The sequence below is a fragment of the Chironomus tepperi genome, unplaced genomic scaffold (assembly GCF_022539635.2).
Source record: "Chironomus tepperi strain 1889 unplaced genomic scaffold, CSIRO-AGI_Ctep_v1 contig_79, whole genome shotgun sequence".
In the NCBI taxonomy this organism is placed as follows: domain Eukaryota; kingdom Metazoa; phylum Arthropoda; class Insecta; order Diptera; family Chironomidae; genus Chironomus; species Chironomus tepperi.
In genome coordinates, this window is record NW_027226201.1 from 14,205 (window position 1) to 29,779 (window position 15,575).

The following is a 15,575-nucleotide window of genomic DNA, read 5'->3' on the forward strand; positions in this document are numbered from 1 at the left end:
AAAGTGAAAATTTATGTGCATAAATGCATGAAAATGATGCTTTGTGCTGATGTTATATTCATTTTGAATCTAATTTTGTGGAGGTTGTTTTGTGGATGTTTATGAGGAAATTTGGATGGAATTGATTTTTAAATTTTATTAAGTGCTTGTGGATGATGATTAACTTTTGAGAATAGATGTTGTTGTTGATGTGGTCCACTAGAATTAGATAACCCCACTACCAGTGGTGTTCGTAAACAGGCATACGGTTCAAGTTGTAGGGTGTAGGGATTTAATATAGTCTTGACAACACTGCTCAGCTACTATATATTTATTGCAACAATGTAGTTAATTTTTATATTGTTTTTTCATTATAAATTCAATTGAATAATCTAAACATTCAATGATAAATTACTTCAATCATCGAGTTCTACGGCACGTGTAGCTTTATATGATAAAAATGTATCTACTATGAACAATATATTTCATTCATTTTCAAATCGATTAAGTCATCAAAAATATTATTGACCGCTGCAGCGTGCTGTGTACTGTAAAATATAAAATTAATTAATTCTTAATCATTGAAAAAGACAAAAAAAGCAGTAAAAATTCTTAAAAAAAAAAGCAAAAAAGGAATTGGGCTCAGCCGGGATTTGAACCCGGGACCTCTCGCACCCAAAGCGAAAATCATACCCCTAGACCACTAAGCCATTTCCGAATCGATACTCATTTTGGCGTTTGGTACTATTTCAGTCTCTCACTGACTCGATTTTTTTCTTCTCTCAGTTATCTCTCCATGTTCAACTACAAAAAGCTTTTACATGGCAACATGTTTTGCTGTATATAATTTTCATGTCTTGAACGATCAGTACAATAGAAAAGTAGAAACTGGATTGGGACCGTTCACTTATTTCGTAACTCTAGTTAGAGCCCCTCCCCATTCAAGGGAAAGAAAGTGAGGCCGAGATTTGGTTGTGCCTCAAACAATGTTACTTAGTAGCTGAAAGGCCCCCATTGTAAAATTATTTTTTAGATTTATTTCATTATAAAGTGTTCGTTCATATGGCTGTCTGTCCTGTAAATTTGTCTGACAACTAAAATTGTGCGCTGCTATTCATCACCTAAGGTCACATCTCTACCATGTCTTATCATTAACTAAAAATCACTGAAATTAATGTATTTTTAATTATGAACAATTTTTCTCTATCGTATCACACACAAATCATAGCGTGCCTTTCTGTTGCCTTTGTTTCGCGATCTAAATGATCTATTTGATGTAAATGTCAATCATTATACCTTTATAATGAATACATTAAGTCCAACCCAGCGAGTCAACAAACTCTGACCTGACTACAGACTGTTGATCAAGCATGTGATGAATCTTATGAATTTTAAACGTCATTCAGATCTCATTTGAGATTCAATATTTTAAAAGTTAAATTAGATTGCAATTGATTTACATTTTTTTATTGAATGTATTGAACTGAATGAACTGATGAAATCGCATCCGCTGGTGTCAGAATGAGGTCTCGAGTGAGGTTTGCATTATAAATAATTTGTTGGAGTTGAGTTCAATGAAATTTGACGTAGATTTCGATTGAATGGCATTGAAGTGTTGGAACTGCGAGTTTTGAATTGATTTAGAGCTGATGAGATGACCAGAGGAGTCAAATTGAATGGCAGGATTAAGATTTTAAGGCTGTTACTCGACAGCTAAAACCTTGACTCCTCTGAATCACCTGGGACATTAGCAAATTAAGATAATTACTGAATTATTTTTTCTCGACTCATTATTATAGTTTATTGCAACAGAAAAAATGAAACTTGTGCTTTCAGTGCTTCTCGAAAATTATTTTTTTATTCCCATAAAATGGCTTTTATTTTTTTTACTCTCTTTTGTGGATTTTATTCGTAAAGTGGCGGTAATTACCAACTAAAAATGAAATTTTTAAAGCTTTTATTGAGCTTTTCTTGGAATTGCTTATGTGCTTTTAATTAAGTTTTTGAATCTTTTTAATTGTTACTAAGTCATTACTATTACTAAGTGTAATGACTCAAGTTAAATGCAATACAGCTCAAATAGAAAGTAATATTATGACTCATACTTTATTTTTCTAGAAGAAATATCGGGCATTATTTCGAGTTATTGCGAATTTTTTTAAATTTTAGATTGGTATGAATTGTTGATGAAGTTTAGATTTGCATGGTTCAGCTAATTGGTGAAAGATCCGACTCTAGAACGGCGTGATTCTAACTTTATGCTGAAATTTGGTTGTGGCACCATCTGGCGCCTTGCCAGATTAAATGTGAATTTTCGATACATTATTAAACTTGTGACATTTGCGAGTGTAATTACATTGTAGTTAAGCATAAATGAGATTATCTTGAGTCTAACCTAGGAGTGGCCAGAATTTCATTCTTGCGGCACATCTTGTGAGTAAGTCTCGACTGAAACCAACACAGGTCCAAACCTTTCAAATCAAAAACGATCTTATGGAATTCTTACTGAGTTCTAGTCAAGGTTTGAACTTGGCGGTACCTTCAACCTCCAACTCCATGTAAATACGGATAATAGAATTTTCATTTGAACACCACCGATACCGCTTATTTAGTTCTAGAAATATGTTCCAAAAATTAATCTTCAATGCATTATTCAGTTTGACATTCTATATCCAATTAGTTACACAATTTCAAGTACTATCCTTAATCCCCACAACAATGTTGCCGTCAATTTCTAGAATAGCACCATTTGATTTACGATTTCATTCACATTTTCTGAAAATAGCTCCAAAAAAAAAGAATTTAAGGTTTCCAATATTAAAAAAAAAGTCCTTGACGTCAGACAAGCATTCAATATTTCACAATGACTCGGACGTCATGATCCGTATTGCATCAATTATGTAAATAAATCAATGAAAGTGAAACAAAGGAGTGAGTGAAGCCTTTCGTTAGATTTTCTCGAGGATGACTCTTAATTTGCATGAAATAATTCACGTAGACCAGAAAAACAACAACAATGGCTGATGACTGACTAGGTCAGCAATAATTTTCTGTCAAAATAAATGTCTAAGTAAGCAAAAATTGAAAATTTCCAATCGAAAAGGCTCAAATTTCACACAAAAGCTGATCATTTAGCACGATTATGATTGGTTTCGTATCACCTGTGCGGATATTTAATTTCACATGAACTATCAAAACAACAAAAAAACGGTTTCCTCGATTTTAATAATAAATAATTAAATGATTCACCTCTTTTGTTATAGTTTTTTATATAAAGCGATGACGAGTAGAAGTTTTTATTGGAAGAAAATCACGTAGACCAATAAAATTATTTGTCGGGTAATGCACTTTGTGAATTTATAAAGGTGAAATGAGTTGATTGACTTTCTACCTTAATAGTTTAATCCCCAAGGATCTAACAATCAGGATTAAATCGATTTAATTGGAAAAAACTGAATTTTTTCGCATGAGCAATCCACAAGGTTATTTTAGTAGATTGTACAAAAATATTGTGGATTATGAATGCAGTGATAATTTACTGATAATGATTATGATTAATTTCCAGTATTCTAGGTCTTGGTCTCAAAAATCGTTGATACTGAAGCTTATGAATCACTGCCAGGAAGGCATTCGATGTAGAAAAGGAAAATATCCATTGTGACTTTCTTCTGGGACTTGTATTAACGTTCTTAATCCTCTACATGATTTATGATAAGTGTGACGGGTCAGGAAATCCAGAAATAAATTCAATTCAGCATAACCGAATTTGATCATTTGTAGAAGACTACAATCCAATCGGTGCATCGTAGTTTCTAGGATAATGCTCCAAAGTCTCATTGATGGGACAACGATGTTCAATTGCACGGCTGGCTTTCCCCCACATAGGTGAATTTTAATTTTGCCACAGTAGATATACCCTGATGTAAAGGATTATGAACATTAGGTCATAAGCTAAACCCATCATTCATTCAACAATATATCAACACAAAAACATCAAAAAAATGATCTCACCAATTTAAGTAATTCAGCGCTTAATTACCATCAAATTAATTTTTTCTCAATAATTCTTAATAATTACTTATATCTGTTGTTGTTTTTCATGCAAGTGCGATTTTTGCACTTATGAGATATAATTGCATGTTATTCGTTTGATTTAATGTGCGGCTTTTAAAAAATAAATGGATTTTTTTTTCTGGAAATTGATTTGTTGTTGCCTGAAATTAAAATTGAAAAAAAAATCATGTCAGTTCATTGATCTGTTAATATGTGCTCTTTTTGTTGAGTTTTAATTGTTTTCATGCAACTTATTAATCGTTTAATCTTGATGATAGCTGTTGTTATTGAATTATTCTGAGGTTAAGATTGAGATTGTTTGTGGTTTGGAGTTGATTGATGGCAGGTGGTCACGTTTTTATTTCTGGGTTGAGGCTGGGATTTTAGGAGTCAAATGATGAAATTTTTTATTTGCTTTTTTTCATTTTCGACCAACTCAAGTCATGATAAATTTAGTCATATTTAGTTCAAGTCCAGTTCAAGTAGAGTTGAGTTGTCAGGACTTCAATGTAGAAGCACCTTCACTGTTGTCAGTTCTCCAATTCATTCGTGAAAATTCGTTTTTGATTTTTGAATCCGGAATCCCAATTTCCTGCCAACTCTGGGATTAATTACATTTGATTATCTTAAATAAAGATATTTAGAAAATTTACAAGGAATTCGTTAAACAGTCCCTTCAATATTATCCAGATTATTAGATAAATCTCATTAATTACTTGATGAATTTGCAATAAAAATCAATTTTATTACAAAAATGTGATAATTTACGATATTTTAAATATTTGAATGTAATTTAAATAAGTTTTTCCCACAATCAATAGAATTTTTTATTGCCAATAATGTCAGTAAGAAATAATTGAACAAGAATATTAAACTTACATTGTTTTAGTGGGAAAATAAAATTTAGTTTTTATGCAAATTATCAGAATAATGTTCACAAATACTGAAATTGCATGTATAGAATAAAAGTCAAATGTTAATTGTCAATCTCAATCTCAATTTTTAATATATTCAATATATTAGTATAATCTAATACATTACGTAAAATGCAAAAAATTAAGAACTTTTTTGGAATTTTTGTCACAAAAAACTTTAGAAAATTGAATAATTTTGTTCAAAAAGTCGAGGCTTTTGCAGAAAAATACAGGAAAGAATCCTATTTGGACTCCTTCCACACTTGAACAATTTCGATCCTTCGATTTGTGAATAGGAATAAAAATCAAAATGCAAAAAAGCTACAATGTTAACCATGAAGCAATTAATATGCAAAATTACTATGCATTAGTCATTCAATATTATCCATATAAACTACTTAACTCCATCAAGAATCTGACATTTGACTAAAATAAATTGCAATCATCAACTTGTTACACAACTCAAGGTGTCCTTTAAAGTCAGTTCATTCATTCAACCCAACAGACACGTGTAAACAAAAAATCGATACAAGTTTCTTTATTCATCAGATTGAATAAGAATGAACACACAGCTATGCCACGAATATAATAAAAAAGAATATTTTTATATGTTTAGGTTTCGGGCAAATTATTCTAACAAGATGAAGAGATTCGAAGGGCTTTTTCATGTTATTGAAAAAAAGCTTTCACGATGAGAAATTGGATGAGACTGTTTATTGTTATTTTTGGTGCATCAAGAAGGAAAAAGGTTGAGATTGCGTGCTTTTGTATCTTTTAGAGTATTATCATGAGGATTTGTCATTTGATTGAATTATAGGCCGTTTTTGTGTCGAAAAACATTATCAAATTGAAGAATTCTGTCCATAAAATGAGGATCAATTCCTGCTCCCTTCATATGCCCCTTCCATCAAACTTGCTACTTAAAAGTTAAAGCATAAAATAAATCCCGCTCAAAGCTAACAAATCAAAGCAACACTAAGCACTTGCAAATAGTTGAAAAGCTTTTTCTTGCTTACTTTATTTTTTGAAGCACAGCAAGCAGTTAGCCCCGAATAAAATTACTTTTTTTCTTTTTTAACTTTTCAATTTTTCAACGGCTGTAATTTGAAAATCTCAAAAAAGCTCAACATTAAGTTCAATGAACGGATAATTAAGATTATGTCATCATGTAATAACGGGTTTATTGTGAGAGTTGGGCAGTGTGGACTGGGTGATTTGTTGCTAACTAAAATTTTTTCAGTCATTCTAAAATTTGAACGAAAAGTTTTAAATTTCAACAAAATTAATATAATTTTATGAAAAAATCTTTATTTTGCCCACTATTCAATTTCAGTACAATTCTTCTAATTTTCAAAATTACATACATTCATGTATTTTCTTTCCATTTCTTTATTCCATAAAGAGACTCACTGTCTGTTGCTGACGGTCTTACAAAAGCCGAAGGTAGAAAACATGAAAATGTAATTGAAATAATTACGAATGTTATTATTCCACCTCTTATTTGTTTTATTTCAATAATTCTAACATTTCTTTTAATATCACACACGTGTCACTCATTAATGCGTCACCCACGCAACAGATTTTTTGTGTTTTTTCACCTCTGAAGGTTAAAATTGAATTTTTATATCCAACAAAAAAAGTGAAGAAGAAACAAAAGATGATGATAAATTTGAGCTGATTCTATACCAAAAAGAATATAACATGCAGGAATATATTATGTGAAAGGTTCACGCGCGTTTGACAATGCCAAGCTGTCAGTTTTGGCACGTGGACTTTTTTTCCTTTCATTTTCCGAATTGATTTTTCCGACTAAAAAGCGATTAGTTTTTTGTTGAGTTGTTATTGTAAAGGAAATTCGGAAGCAATTGCTTTGATGGATTTTGTGTGAAAATTCATGAATGAAATTCAATATGCATGTAAAAATAGAGTTATTAGAATTCTCAGCTAGAACAACCTCAATCGGGTCAACTCAATACAATCCTATGCAATTAAATATTCAAGCTATAAAAACAATTAATTCGTACGAAATTCAAGAATATTACCCAGATAGTTCAAGTCGGTTGATCGATCTAAAATCGGACATCAGGACGACATGACTCTTGCATAGACTTGAATCAAATCCTGCACAAAGTCATAGTCACGCTGACCGATTTTTGCTTGCTGTTTCCCTTTTACTTTAGATCAAACGTGAAAAAAGTCACGCAGCTTATCATGTTTTGAGTTTTCGTTTCCGAAAAGGACTTTTGCTTTTCACAGAGCAGAAAATAAATCTGTTGATGATTTTCATACTTTTTTTTTCAAAATTTTATGAATATTCCCATAGTAAATCAACAAAATTTTTACATATAATTCAAAACTTATGTTTAAAAAGATTTTGAAACACGCGAAAGAAAAAGAAATTTTTTGTTTTGTTTTGACATTGCGGACGAGTCAAGGTGGTCAGTTGACATGACATGATGTATGGTCAACAAAGTTTAAAATAGAAAAACATATGTGAATATTATTAAAAAATTAATTTTCATGTCAAAAGATTCGTTTACGGAAATTGAGGAAATACGGAAATAATTTGATACTGAAAAGCAATTAGAATAATTTTTTTGGATTAGTTGATTCCGTGGTTTTGTTGTCAGTGCTGTTCTAACCCAAATTTTTTCTTCAAATTTCTATGAATCTCCAAAGATTGAATCATTTCGTTGCTAAAGCCTAAAAGGGCTCTTTTCTATAATTTGATGGATATTTCCAACATTTTATCCTTAGTAGGCTGAATTGTTCAGCGATAAAAGGGTTTCAATACGTGATTTTCTTCTAAGAACGATGAGTTGATTTTTGAACGATTGCTTTATTTTTAGATGCTATATGTATCTTCAGGGATTTTTTTGGGTACTGAAAAGATCTTCAATTCGTCGAAACTCAATAAAGATTCAATCTCATCCAAAAATACTTCAATTTTCCATCAGTAAATCTGTAAAACCAGGAAAATACATTGACAATCCACTCTGCAACAACAATTCATGTTTCCCACACCAAAAGCACTTTTTCTACTGTCAAACTTATTTTTTTCATAGGCATAACTCAATTCCTAATAAGATTAATACTATTGAGTATGCATAAATGTTTGCAATGAGATATACAGCACTCATGAGAGTCATTAAGGAATTAAAATTGCATAATGGTTAAGTAAGAGCAATAAAAAAGTAAAGCATATGTAAGACAGCCGTATAGTAAGAGACATTGAGTTGGATGGGGGTTAATATGGGTATTTAATTTTTCCTCAACTAGACAGGCTTCCCCAAGTATTTCCTTTCTCAATTCCCTAGCCTCTTGGGTATTCTTAATAACCCTGGATGGCCCTTTGTATCCTAGCTTTCTCAATGTATCCCAAACAGTCCTGTGAACCTCAAAGTCGGCTTTTCCCTCATGTCAAACCAACAACATTGTATCTACATTAAATTAGATTTTATATGATTTTAAATCAATCCATAAACAGCCATACCCCACATATTAGAGGAGGTACAAGAGAAACAAACGCCAAAGTCATTAAAGTCAATCAATCTCGATTTTTCTCCTGCAATTGTCTACCATTTTTGCGCAACATATTGCAAAACTTTATTTTTTTTTGTTCGGCTCATAAAGTAGGGCTCCGGCAGATTAATTTTGCGCACTAATTAAGCTGCGTGCAATGAAATTTATGTGCCATTAACGCAAATGCTTATAAAAAAAAAAAACATTTCTTCAATTAATTATTTCACAAAAAAGAAGGAAGCTTTTTTATTGTGTTATTATGAAATTAGTTTATTGTAGTGAGAGCGTTTGTGGACTTGTACAACTTGATATGTTTAATCGCATTATGAGCTCATGTAATCGGAGGTTGTGTTACATGTGTGAAACTGTAATTTTATGTGATTTTTTTTTTGTTGGATTTTAATGCTATTTGTCGTTCGACAGGTCTTAAAATTGGTAATTGGTATACTTAGAGGACAATTCAGTACTTTTGTAGCTCAAAATGATTGCATAATACGAAATTTTGCATATTCAATAATATACTTTAAACTGGTTTTTCTAATGCAAAGCTAAACTTCTAGTTCAACTTCATTGTTTTTTTGACTATATGATCCATACTAGAGCTTACAATATGGTCTGGGTCGGTTTAAACATTTAAAACCTCCACTTATACATTTTCCGTGCTTTAGGGTGTGATAGGCTCTATATATAATGACTGAAGGGCCCAGCCTTATGAGCTGGAGGCACTGCGATTTTAAATCTGTTGTACCACACCCTTTAGGCTCTATACATAAGGACAATTTCAAGATATATCCAGGATATATCTTAAGTAGGTATAAAGGTTTCACTAACCTAAGCGTGAGCGTCCTCATCAGTATACTCAATCAACAAAAATCATCATTTTCGTTCTATTACTTGTGCCTTCCGGGATTGATACACTCTGAGTCATGAAACTGCGACTAACGGAGGACAATACAAGTTCTTAAAAATTTTATTACCAATTTTTTATGACCGAAAAAATCGAAATCTAAATTGACTTGAAAATGTAGCCTATTAAAATACTCAATAATTTTTAAGCCTATTTTTTTGTGCCGATAATCTGTCGTAAAAAGTTTCGAAAAGCGAGTTTTCCGGATTTTTACATTTTAATTGCCTCTTTAATTGGTCATTTAGTTTTGACAGTTTTAAATTTATTGTGCAACTGAATTTGCATTAATGGGAGCTATTATTGGGGATTTGCTTAACTAATCTGGTATTGTGGTAGCAATTCGGATTAAAAATCAGAATTTTATGATGATTCTTCGTTTTATTGGTGTAGTAGCTCGAAACGTAAATTTGAAAATTACTGATTTTTATTTGAAAATATAATGAAAAATTTCAAATTGAAAAACTTTTTTGATATTTCTACAATTTTGTTAAAATTAATTAATTTTTAAATTTTACTAATTTATCATTAAAATTAAAGATTCAAATTTAAACCTGAAAATGAAATAAATCTAAACAATTTAAATTTTACTTGGTTTTTTTCTTCAATCTTCGTCTTCCTCTCAAATTTTTTTTTTATTCTTTTTTTCTAAACATTATTTTTGATTAACAATTTTTTTCCCCTTTCGCCAGTTTTTTTAAAAAAAATTTTGTCAAAAACAAAACTTCTCAACCAAAATTTTATCTTTCTCGAAATCAATTTTTGGATCTTTTTTAAAAATCTTCTTCTTAAATTTTTTTTTAAATCATTTTTTTTAAGGAGGAGATAGAAAAAGTCTTAATAAAAAATAATAAAATACAAATAGGTAATAGGTAGAAAAGTCGCGCATTCACAAAAATTATTTTGTTCAACATTAACAATTTATCTAAATTGGAATTAAAAAGTTTCAAATTCTCAGTCGCAATTGAGGATTATTGAATGACTGAGATGATTTTTGAAGGGCTGATTTTAATGATTTGAGGGTTATTTGATGTGTTTTTGGGGGTACTAAGGTGTATCTTACTAGATTTCTAGTTTGTAATTGAAATTAACGATTAGATTTAATATCACATGTTGTGTGTTTGATTCTAAATAAGCTGATGTATGTTGCAATTGATTAAAGCTATCAATTTAGTCTAATACATGTAGTACTATAGAATCTGTATGAAGTATGAATATCCATAAATACATAACTTGTCAGCTATATATTTATGGTACAGATATCCATAGCACCCATAAATCAACTATTATTACATCTTAAATGGAATATTGCACTACTTTTAAGATATACAGCCTCAAAATAATGATATAATAAGAGACATAAGTGCAGCTAAGGCCACAACAGTCTCAAAAAGTAAAAGTGATGTTCTGAGTACTTGGCAATCACAACTATAGCCCATTAATATGAAACAACTACTAATCTCATTATCAAGTCGTAATTTGATAGTTTAAAGCTATTAACTTCCCCAAAAAAAGTCATTTAAATCCAAAATCATGAAATTCCCTTCAAAAATGAAACTTTTTTATATCCGTAGCTAAACGAAAAAATTTCCAAAATCCCATCAATTTCACAATTGTCTATGTTACGCAAAAAAATCTCAAAAAAAGTTTTTTTTTTAATTAACCTTAAAAATTAAACAGTAGCATCACATTAATTATTTTTTTGAGATTTCATCGCAATTGCACCACAGACAGCCGTAAAATTGCGTAATAATCATCATCATTTTTTTGGCAGTTTTTCGGATCGCTTGACTACATATTTTTTTAAGTCTAATTTAAGTCGAGTATGTGTAATTGGATTATATATTGTCCTAACTTTGAGCATCTTGCAGTAATTATTTGGTGTCAGAGGTTTCATGAAACAATAACTTTAACTTTACTTAATAGTGATGATGTTCATGTGATGACTGTTCATATGAGGAGTGTGAGTATGATGATGGAGCCTCATGGGAGACTTCATGGTGTTCATGATGTTCATGATGGGCTGGTGGATGGACTGGAACATGAACTGCATGTGGAACTTCCTTGTGGACTGGGAATTTGACTTCCTTGTGGGTGATGTATGGTTTGTCAACTGGGACCTTGACTTCATATGGAACTGGTTTTTCGACGATGTATGGGACCTTCTTGATGACTTCGTAGGGTTGTGGAACTGGTACCTTGACTGGATATGTAACCTTCTTTTCTACTTCAACGGTGTATGGTTTGTCGACTGGGACCTTGACTTCATATGGAACCTTCTTTTCGACTGTGTATGGGACCTTGACTTCTTTGTAGACTGGGTATGGTTTTGGTACTTCACTGTAAGGTAAATTATTTTGAGGTTAGTATTGTTGATATTTTGTGAAATTTTGAGGTTATAAAGAGTATTTTTAAGATTATATCAACTTACACTGGGTATGGTCTGTCGACTGGAACCTTAACTTCATATGGAACCTTCTTGATGACATCGTATGGTTTTGGTACTTCAACAGTCTTTGTTACTTCATAAGGAACCTTCTTGATGACTTCGTATGGTGTTGGGACGTGTTTTTCGACATTGTAGTTGACCTTCTTGATGACTTCATAAGGCTCTGGGACGAATACCTTGACTGGGTATGGTTTTTCGACTGGTACCTTGACTTCATATGGAACCTTCTTGATGACTTCATAAGGCTTTGGTACTTCAACTGTGTATTTTTGGACTTCCTTAACTTTGACTGGGTACTTCTTGATGACTTCGTATGGTTGTGGAATTGGAACCTTAACTTCATAAGGAATCTTCTTCTCAACAGTCACTGGAATTTTCTTGATAACCTCAACTGGATATGGAACCTTCTTTTCAATTGTTACTGTTTTGATATGTTCTTGATGATGCTCATGGTGGCCTCCATGGTCTCCACCGTATGATGGTGTCCAATCGTGGCCTCCATAAGAACTGTAATGAATTCCACGTTTCTCGACATTTTGTGATTCTTGCTGAAGTTCAGCTTCCTTTGGAGCTTCACAGTTGGCTGAAACAGCCAAAAGGGCAACGCAACAAGTCACTAAGAACTAGAATATTGATTAGAGAAAGAGGGAAATTGAGTTTAGAATTTGTTTTTCTTTTGAGGTTAAGTTATGATTTTTTGAATCATTTTTTTATCAGTTATTGATAGATTCGTGGGTTTAATAAGTATAATAAGAGATTAGGATGTAGAATTTTTGAGGCTTCAACACCTTATTGGATATTTTTTGATTCTCTATAATTATAAAATGCCCACAGGAGGACACTGTTTGAGAAATACAGTATAAGTTGCTTTAGGTGTCAATTTGAACAATTTTTAAATATTTTATCAGTTATGATTCACTTAATCAAGTCCTGATTTTGCCAAATGCATTTTTTAGAATACTTAATAGACATCATGAACTTTGTCATATTAAAATGTATCCCAAATTTCTATTTGCTGAGTTAAATTTAGTTCAATTTTGAGATTAAAATCCAAATTGTGCACCAAAATTCTTCACTTTTTTGATTCATTTGAACTGATTTCAATTCACAAATTCAATTTTTTCACAAATTTATTCACTTTTTTTCTTTTCTCAAATGTTCAAATTGCTTCAAACTGTTCATTTTCTTTAATGATTTTACTGAATCTTTCAATAATTTTTCTTGTTCTTTGAAATATAAAATTCACAATTTTTTTTTTTATTTACCATTCGCATTTTCAAATTTTTCTTCTAGCTTAGACTTTAAGAGGTATTAAAAAACGAAAAGGAATAGGAAAGAAACCAAAAGTGGTACTGAATTGGAATCAACACTGTACCTGGTATTTATATCAAAAAAATTATATTTTTTTTCTTCCATAATCGTAAGTAAAGTTGAGAGTAGTCGTTATGCAGTTGGAGCGTAAGCTTCATACACTCACCCGCCACACACATCATCCATCCCACCACCGAAATATGGACGGAAAAGCAAAGCAAAGCAAAAAAACAGCTGAAGTTGAATGGAAAAAAGCGAGCAAAACTTGCTGAGAGTCAGCGTAATCCGAATGAAAAGGAAAGAAGAAAGAAATGAAAAAAGAAGGTAATTGAGCGTATTGTAATTATTTTTTTAATATTATTGTATAATAATGCAACATGTACGTCAATGTTAAAAACTTTTTCATTTTAGTTTTATGCTTTTGATTTTTTCTTCGTGTTTTTATTTTTTTGCTTCAAATTCAAGTCAAAAAAGCTTTCATTTGAAATTAAATTTATTGGAAAAGTGTGGAAATTTATTTGGGATTTTGTAAATTAAGAGCGTCTTTTGTGTGGCATCATAATGAATAATTAGGAATTCTGATTCGAATCAGTCAAAAAATTGAAAATTCTGGCACAATTAAGCCATAAAGCTGTAAAATCATCAAATTTTCAGCTCATTTTCATGTCGATTGACCTCATTATTACCAATAAAAGCTCAAAAATATCTCATAATCCTCAAGCATTAACTGAACAACAATTAAGCCCACAAACTATTCAAAACTAATCCATATTTAATCAGCAATTATCTCAATTATCTCCATTTTTCCAGTCTCAATCAGTTAAAATCAACCAAAATGTTTTCTGTCATTCAAATCGACCAAATCAGATTCACGAATCAGGGACATGTTCAGGGGTTTTTTTGGGGCTAAACTCTCCGGATCTAGAATAAATTCATCAAGTTTCTCCCATTAAAAACCCCAAACCCCCTCAAAATAGTCTCCGACTACGTCCCTGCCAATAGACTCCAAATTGGCAACATTTTTCTGGAAAATCGTGTTAAAAAATTATGCGAGCAAAAACAAGAAACTTTTTTTCATATTTTTATAAAAAAAAAAATTAAATTCAACCATATTTTTCGGTTTTAATAGCTCATAATTGTAGCGGAAAGAAAAGAAAAAATATTTTATCTATTTTGTTTTTGAAATTAAAAATGAGAAAATATGTTCGTAGATGAAGTTTGCAAAGTGTTTTCAAGACAGGTGGTGCGGTTGGAATCGCTAAGAAGTTGGTGAGAAGAAGATTTGATGGATTTGTTGTTGTGCTTGTTGTGGATGAAGAGTTATTTGGAATTTTATTGAAAATCGTTGAAGAAGATTTGAATCCAACTTCGTAGATAGTAAAAGAGCATATGGACGACCAAAGACCAGTTGGAAAGAGGCTGTTAGATAGAGACAGTGCTACACTTGATATTGGCAGACGGAAGAGAGTGATAGTCAGCTTCAGACGCTAAATAAGAGATAGCATGAATCACAATTGATCTGCACGGCTAGTAATTTGAGTAAGTAAGTAATCAGCAAAGTCGAACATGCTCATCTTTGTCTATTAATGTGCTACTCATCCATAGAAGTCAAAAGAACTCCTCCAACAAAAGCGAAACTGTAATCAAAAAAATCATCTTAATTAACTTCGAAATTCTTGATTAATCATCAAAACCAAATTTATATACCAATTTAGAAACTTGTAGCATTCTTCAATGTTGCGAAATCACAACGCAGCAAAAAATAAATCTTCATGATCTTCATAACGGAAGATCTCAAAAAACCGGCCTGAAAATAAATTCAGCTTCCTATTAAAAAAATTATTCACTGACTAGTTTCATTTATCTTTTTATTCAAAACTCAAAAAAACAAATTAGAAATTTGCATAAGAAGTTGAGATAAGTATTGTGTTGTGGTTTTGACGCAATCTAAGAATAACAAACGGTAAATACGGATATCCAACAAGTTTATTTTATTTTTGACTTAATTCATAGTTAGAAGGGTTTGAGGCGCGTGTTGTGAACAGAGTTGGTAGGACTATGAGGGTCCGGATATTAAAAGTCCAAAGAGCCGTCACAACTGTAGTTTGAACATCCAAAAATGTGCAATTCTCCATCGCTGTGGAGACGGACTCTAATTGAGGTATCTTGGGGAAATTTGAAGCAAGAACTCCCAAAGTCCAGCCAACTCTGCTATGTTTATTAATCATAAATTCTAAAATTCCTATTTGAGAATTTTTACGATTATTATGTTATTTTTAAATTCAAAAACAAAACAATAAGAACCAAAAATATTCTCGAATCGCCCAAAAAAAAGATTCGTTAATTTTTGAAGGACAAGGTCTTTTGCATAATTTTCTCATCACACAGAACTTCAATTAACATATCCAACGTCTTGTCACCATATCAAGAATTTTTGAAGGTC

The 15,575-nt window shown here is 31.4% G+C and overlaps 1 protein-coding gene and 1 non-coding gene across 2 annotated transcripts; both read right to left on the reverse strand.

Annotated features, from left to right (window-relative positions):
- Positions 1 to 617: 617 nt before the first annotated feature.
- On the reverse strand, positions 618 to 689 carry TRNAP-UGG (transfer RNA proline (anticodon UGG)). The gene has a single exon. It is a non-coding gene; the product is annotated as a tRNA-Pro (tRNA).
- A 9,413-nt stretch (positions 690 to 10,102) lies between these two features.
- Positions 10,103 to 13,168, reverse strand: LOC139085651 (mantle protein-like). Its single transcript, XM_070633763.1, has 3 exons — positions 13,087 to 13,168; positions 11,804 to 12,444; positions 10,103 to 11,712 (listed from the first exon to the last, which is right to left on the reverse strand). The coding sequence occupies exons 1-3, from the start codon at positions 13,093 to 13,095 to the stop codon at positions 11,292 to 11,294; spliced, it is 1,071 nt and encodes a 356-aa protein (XP_070489864.1). The 5' UTR covers positions 13,096 to 13,168; the 3' UTR covers positions 10,103 to 11,291.
- Between the last annotated feature and the right edge of the window lie 2,407 nt (positions 13,169 to 15,575).

Bases quoted from the DNA above. Each gene is read 5' to 3' on its own strand.
- LOC139085651 (XM_070633763.1), bottom strand. The intron at 11,713-11,803 runs GTAAGTTGATAT...TTTACCTTACAG, and splicing joins GTCGACAGACCATACCCAGT to TGAAGTACCAAAACCATACC.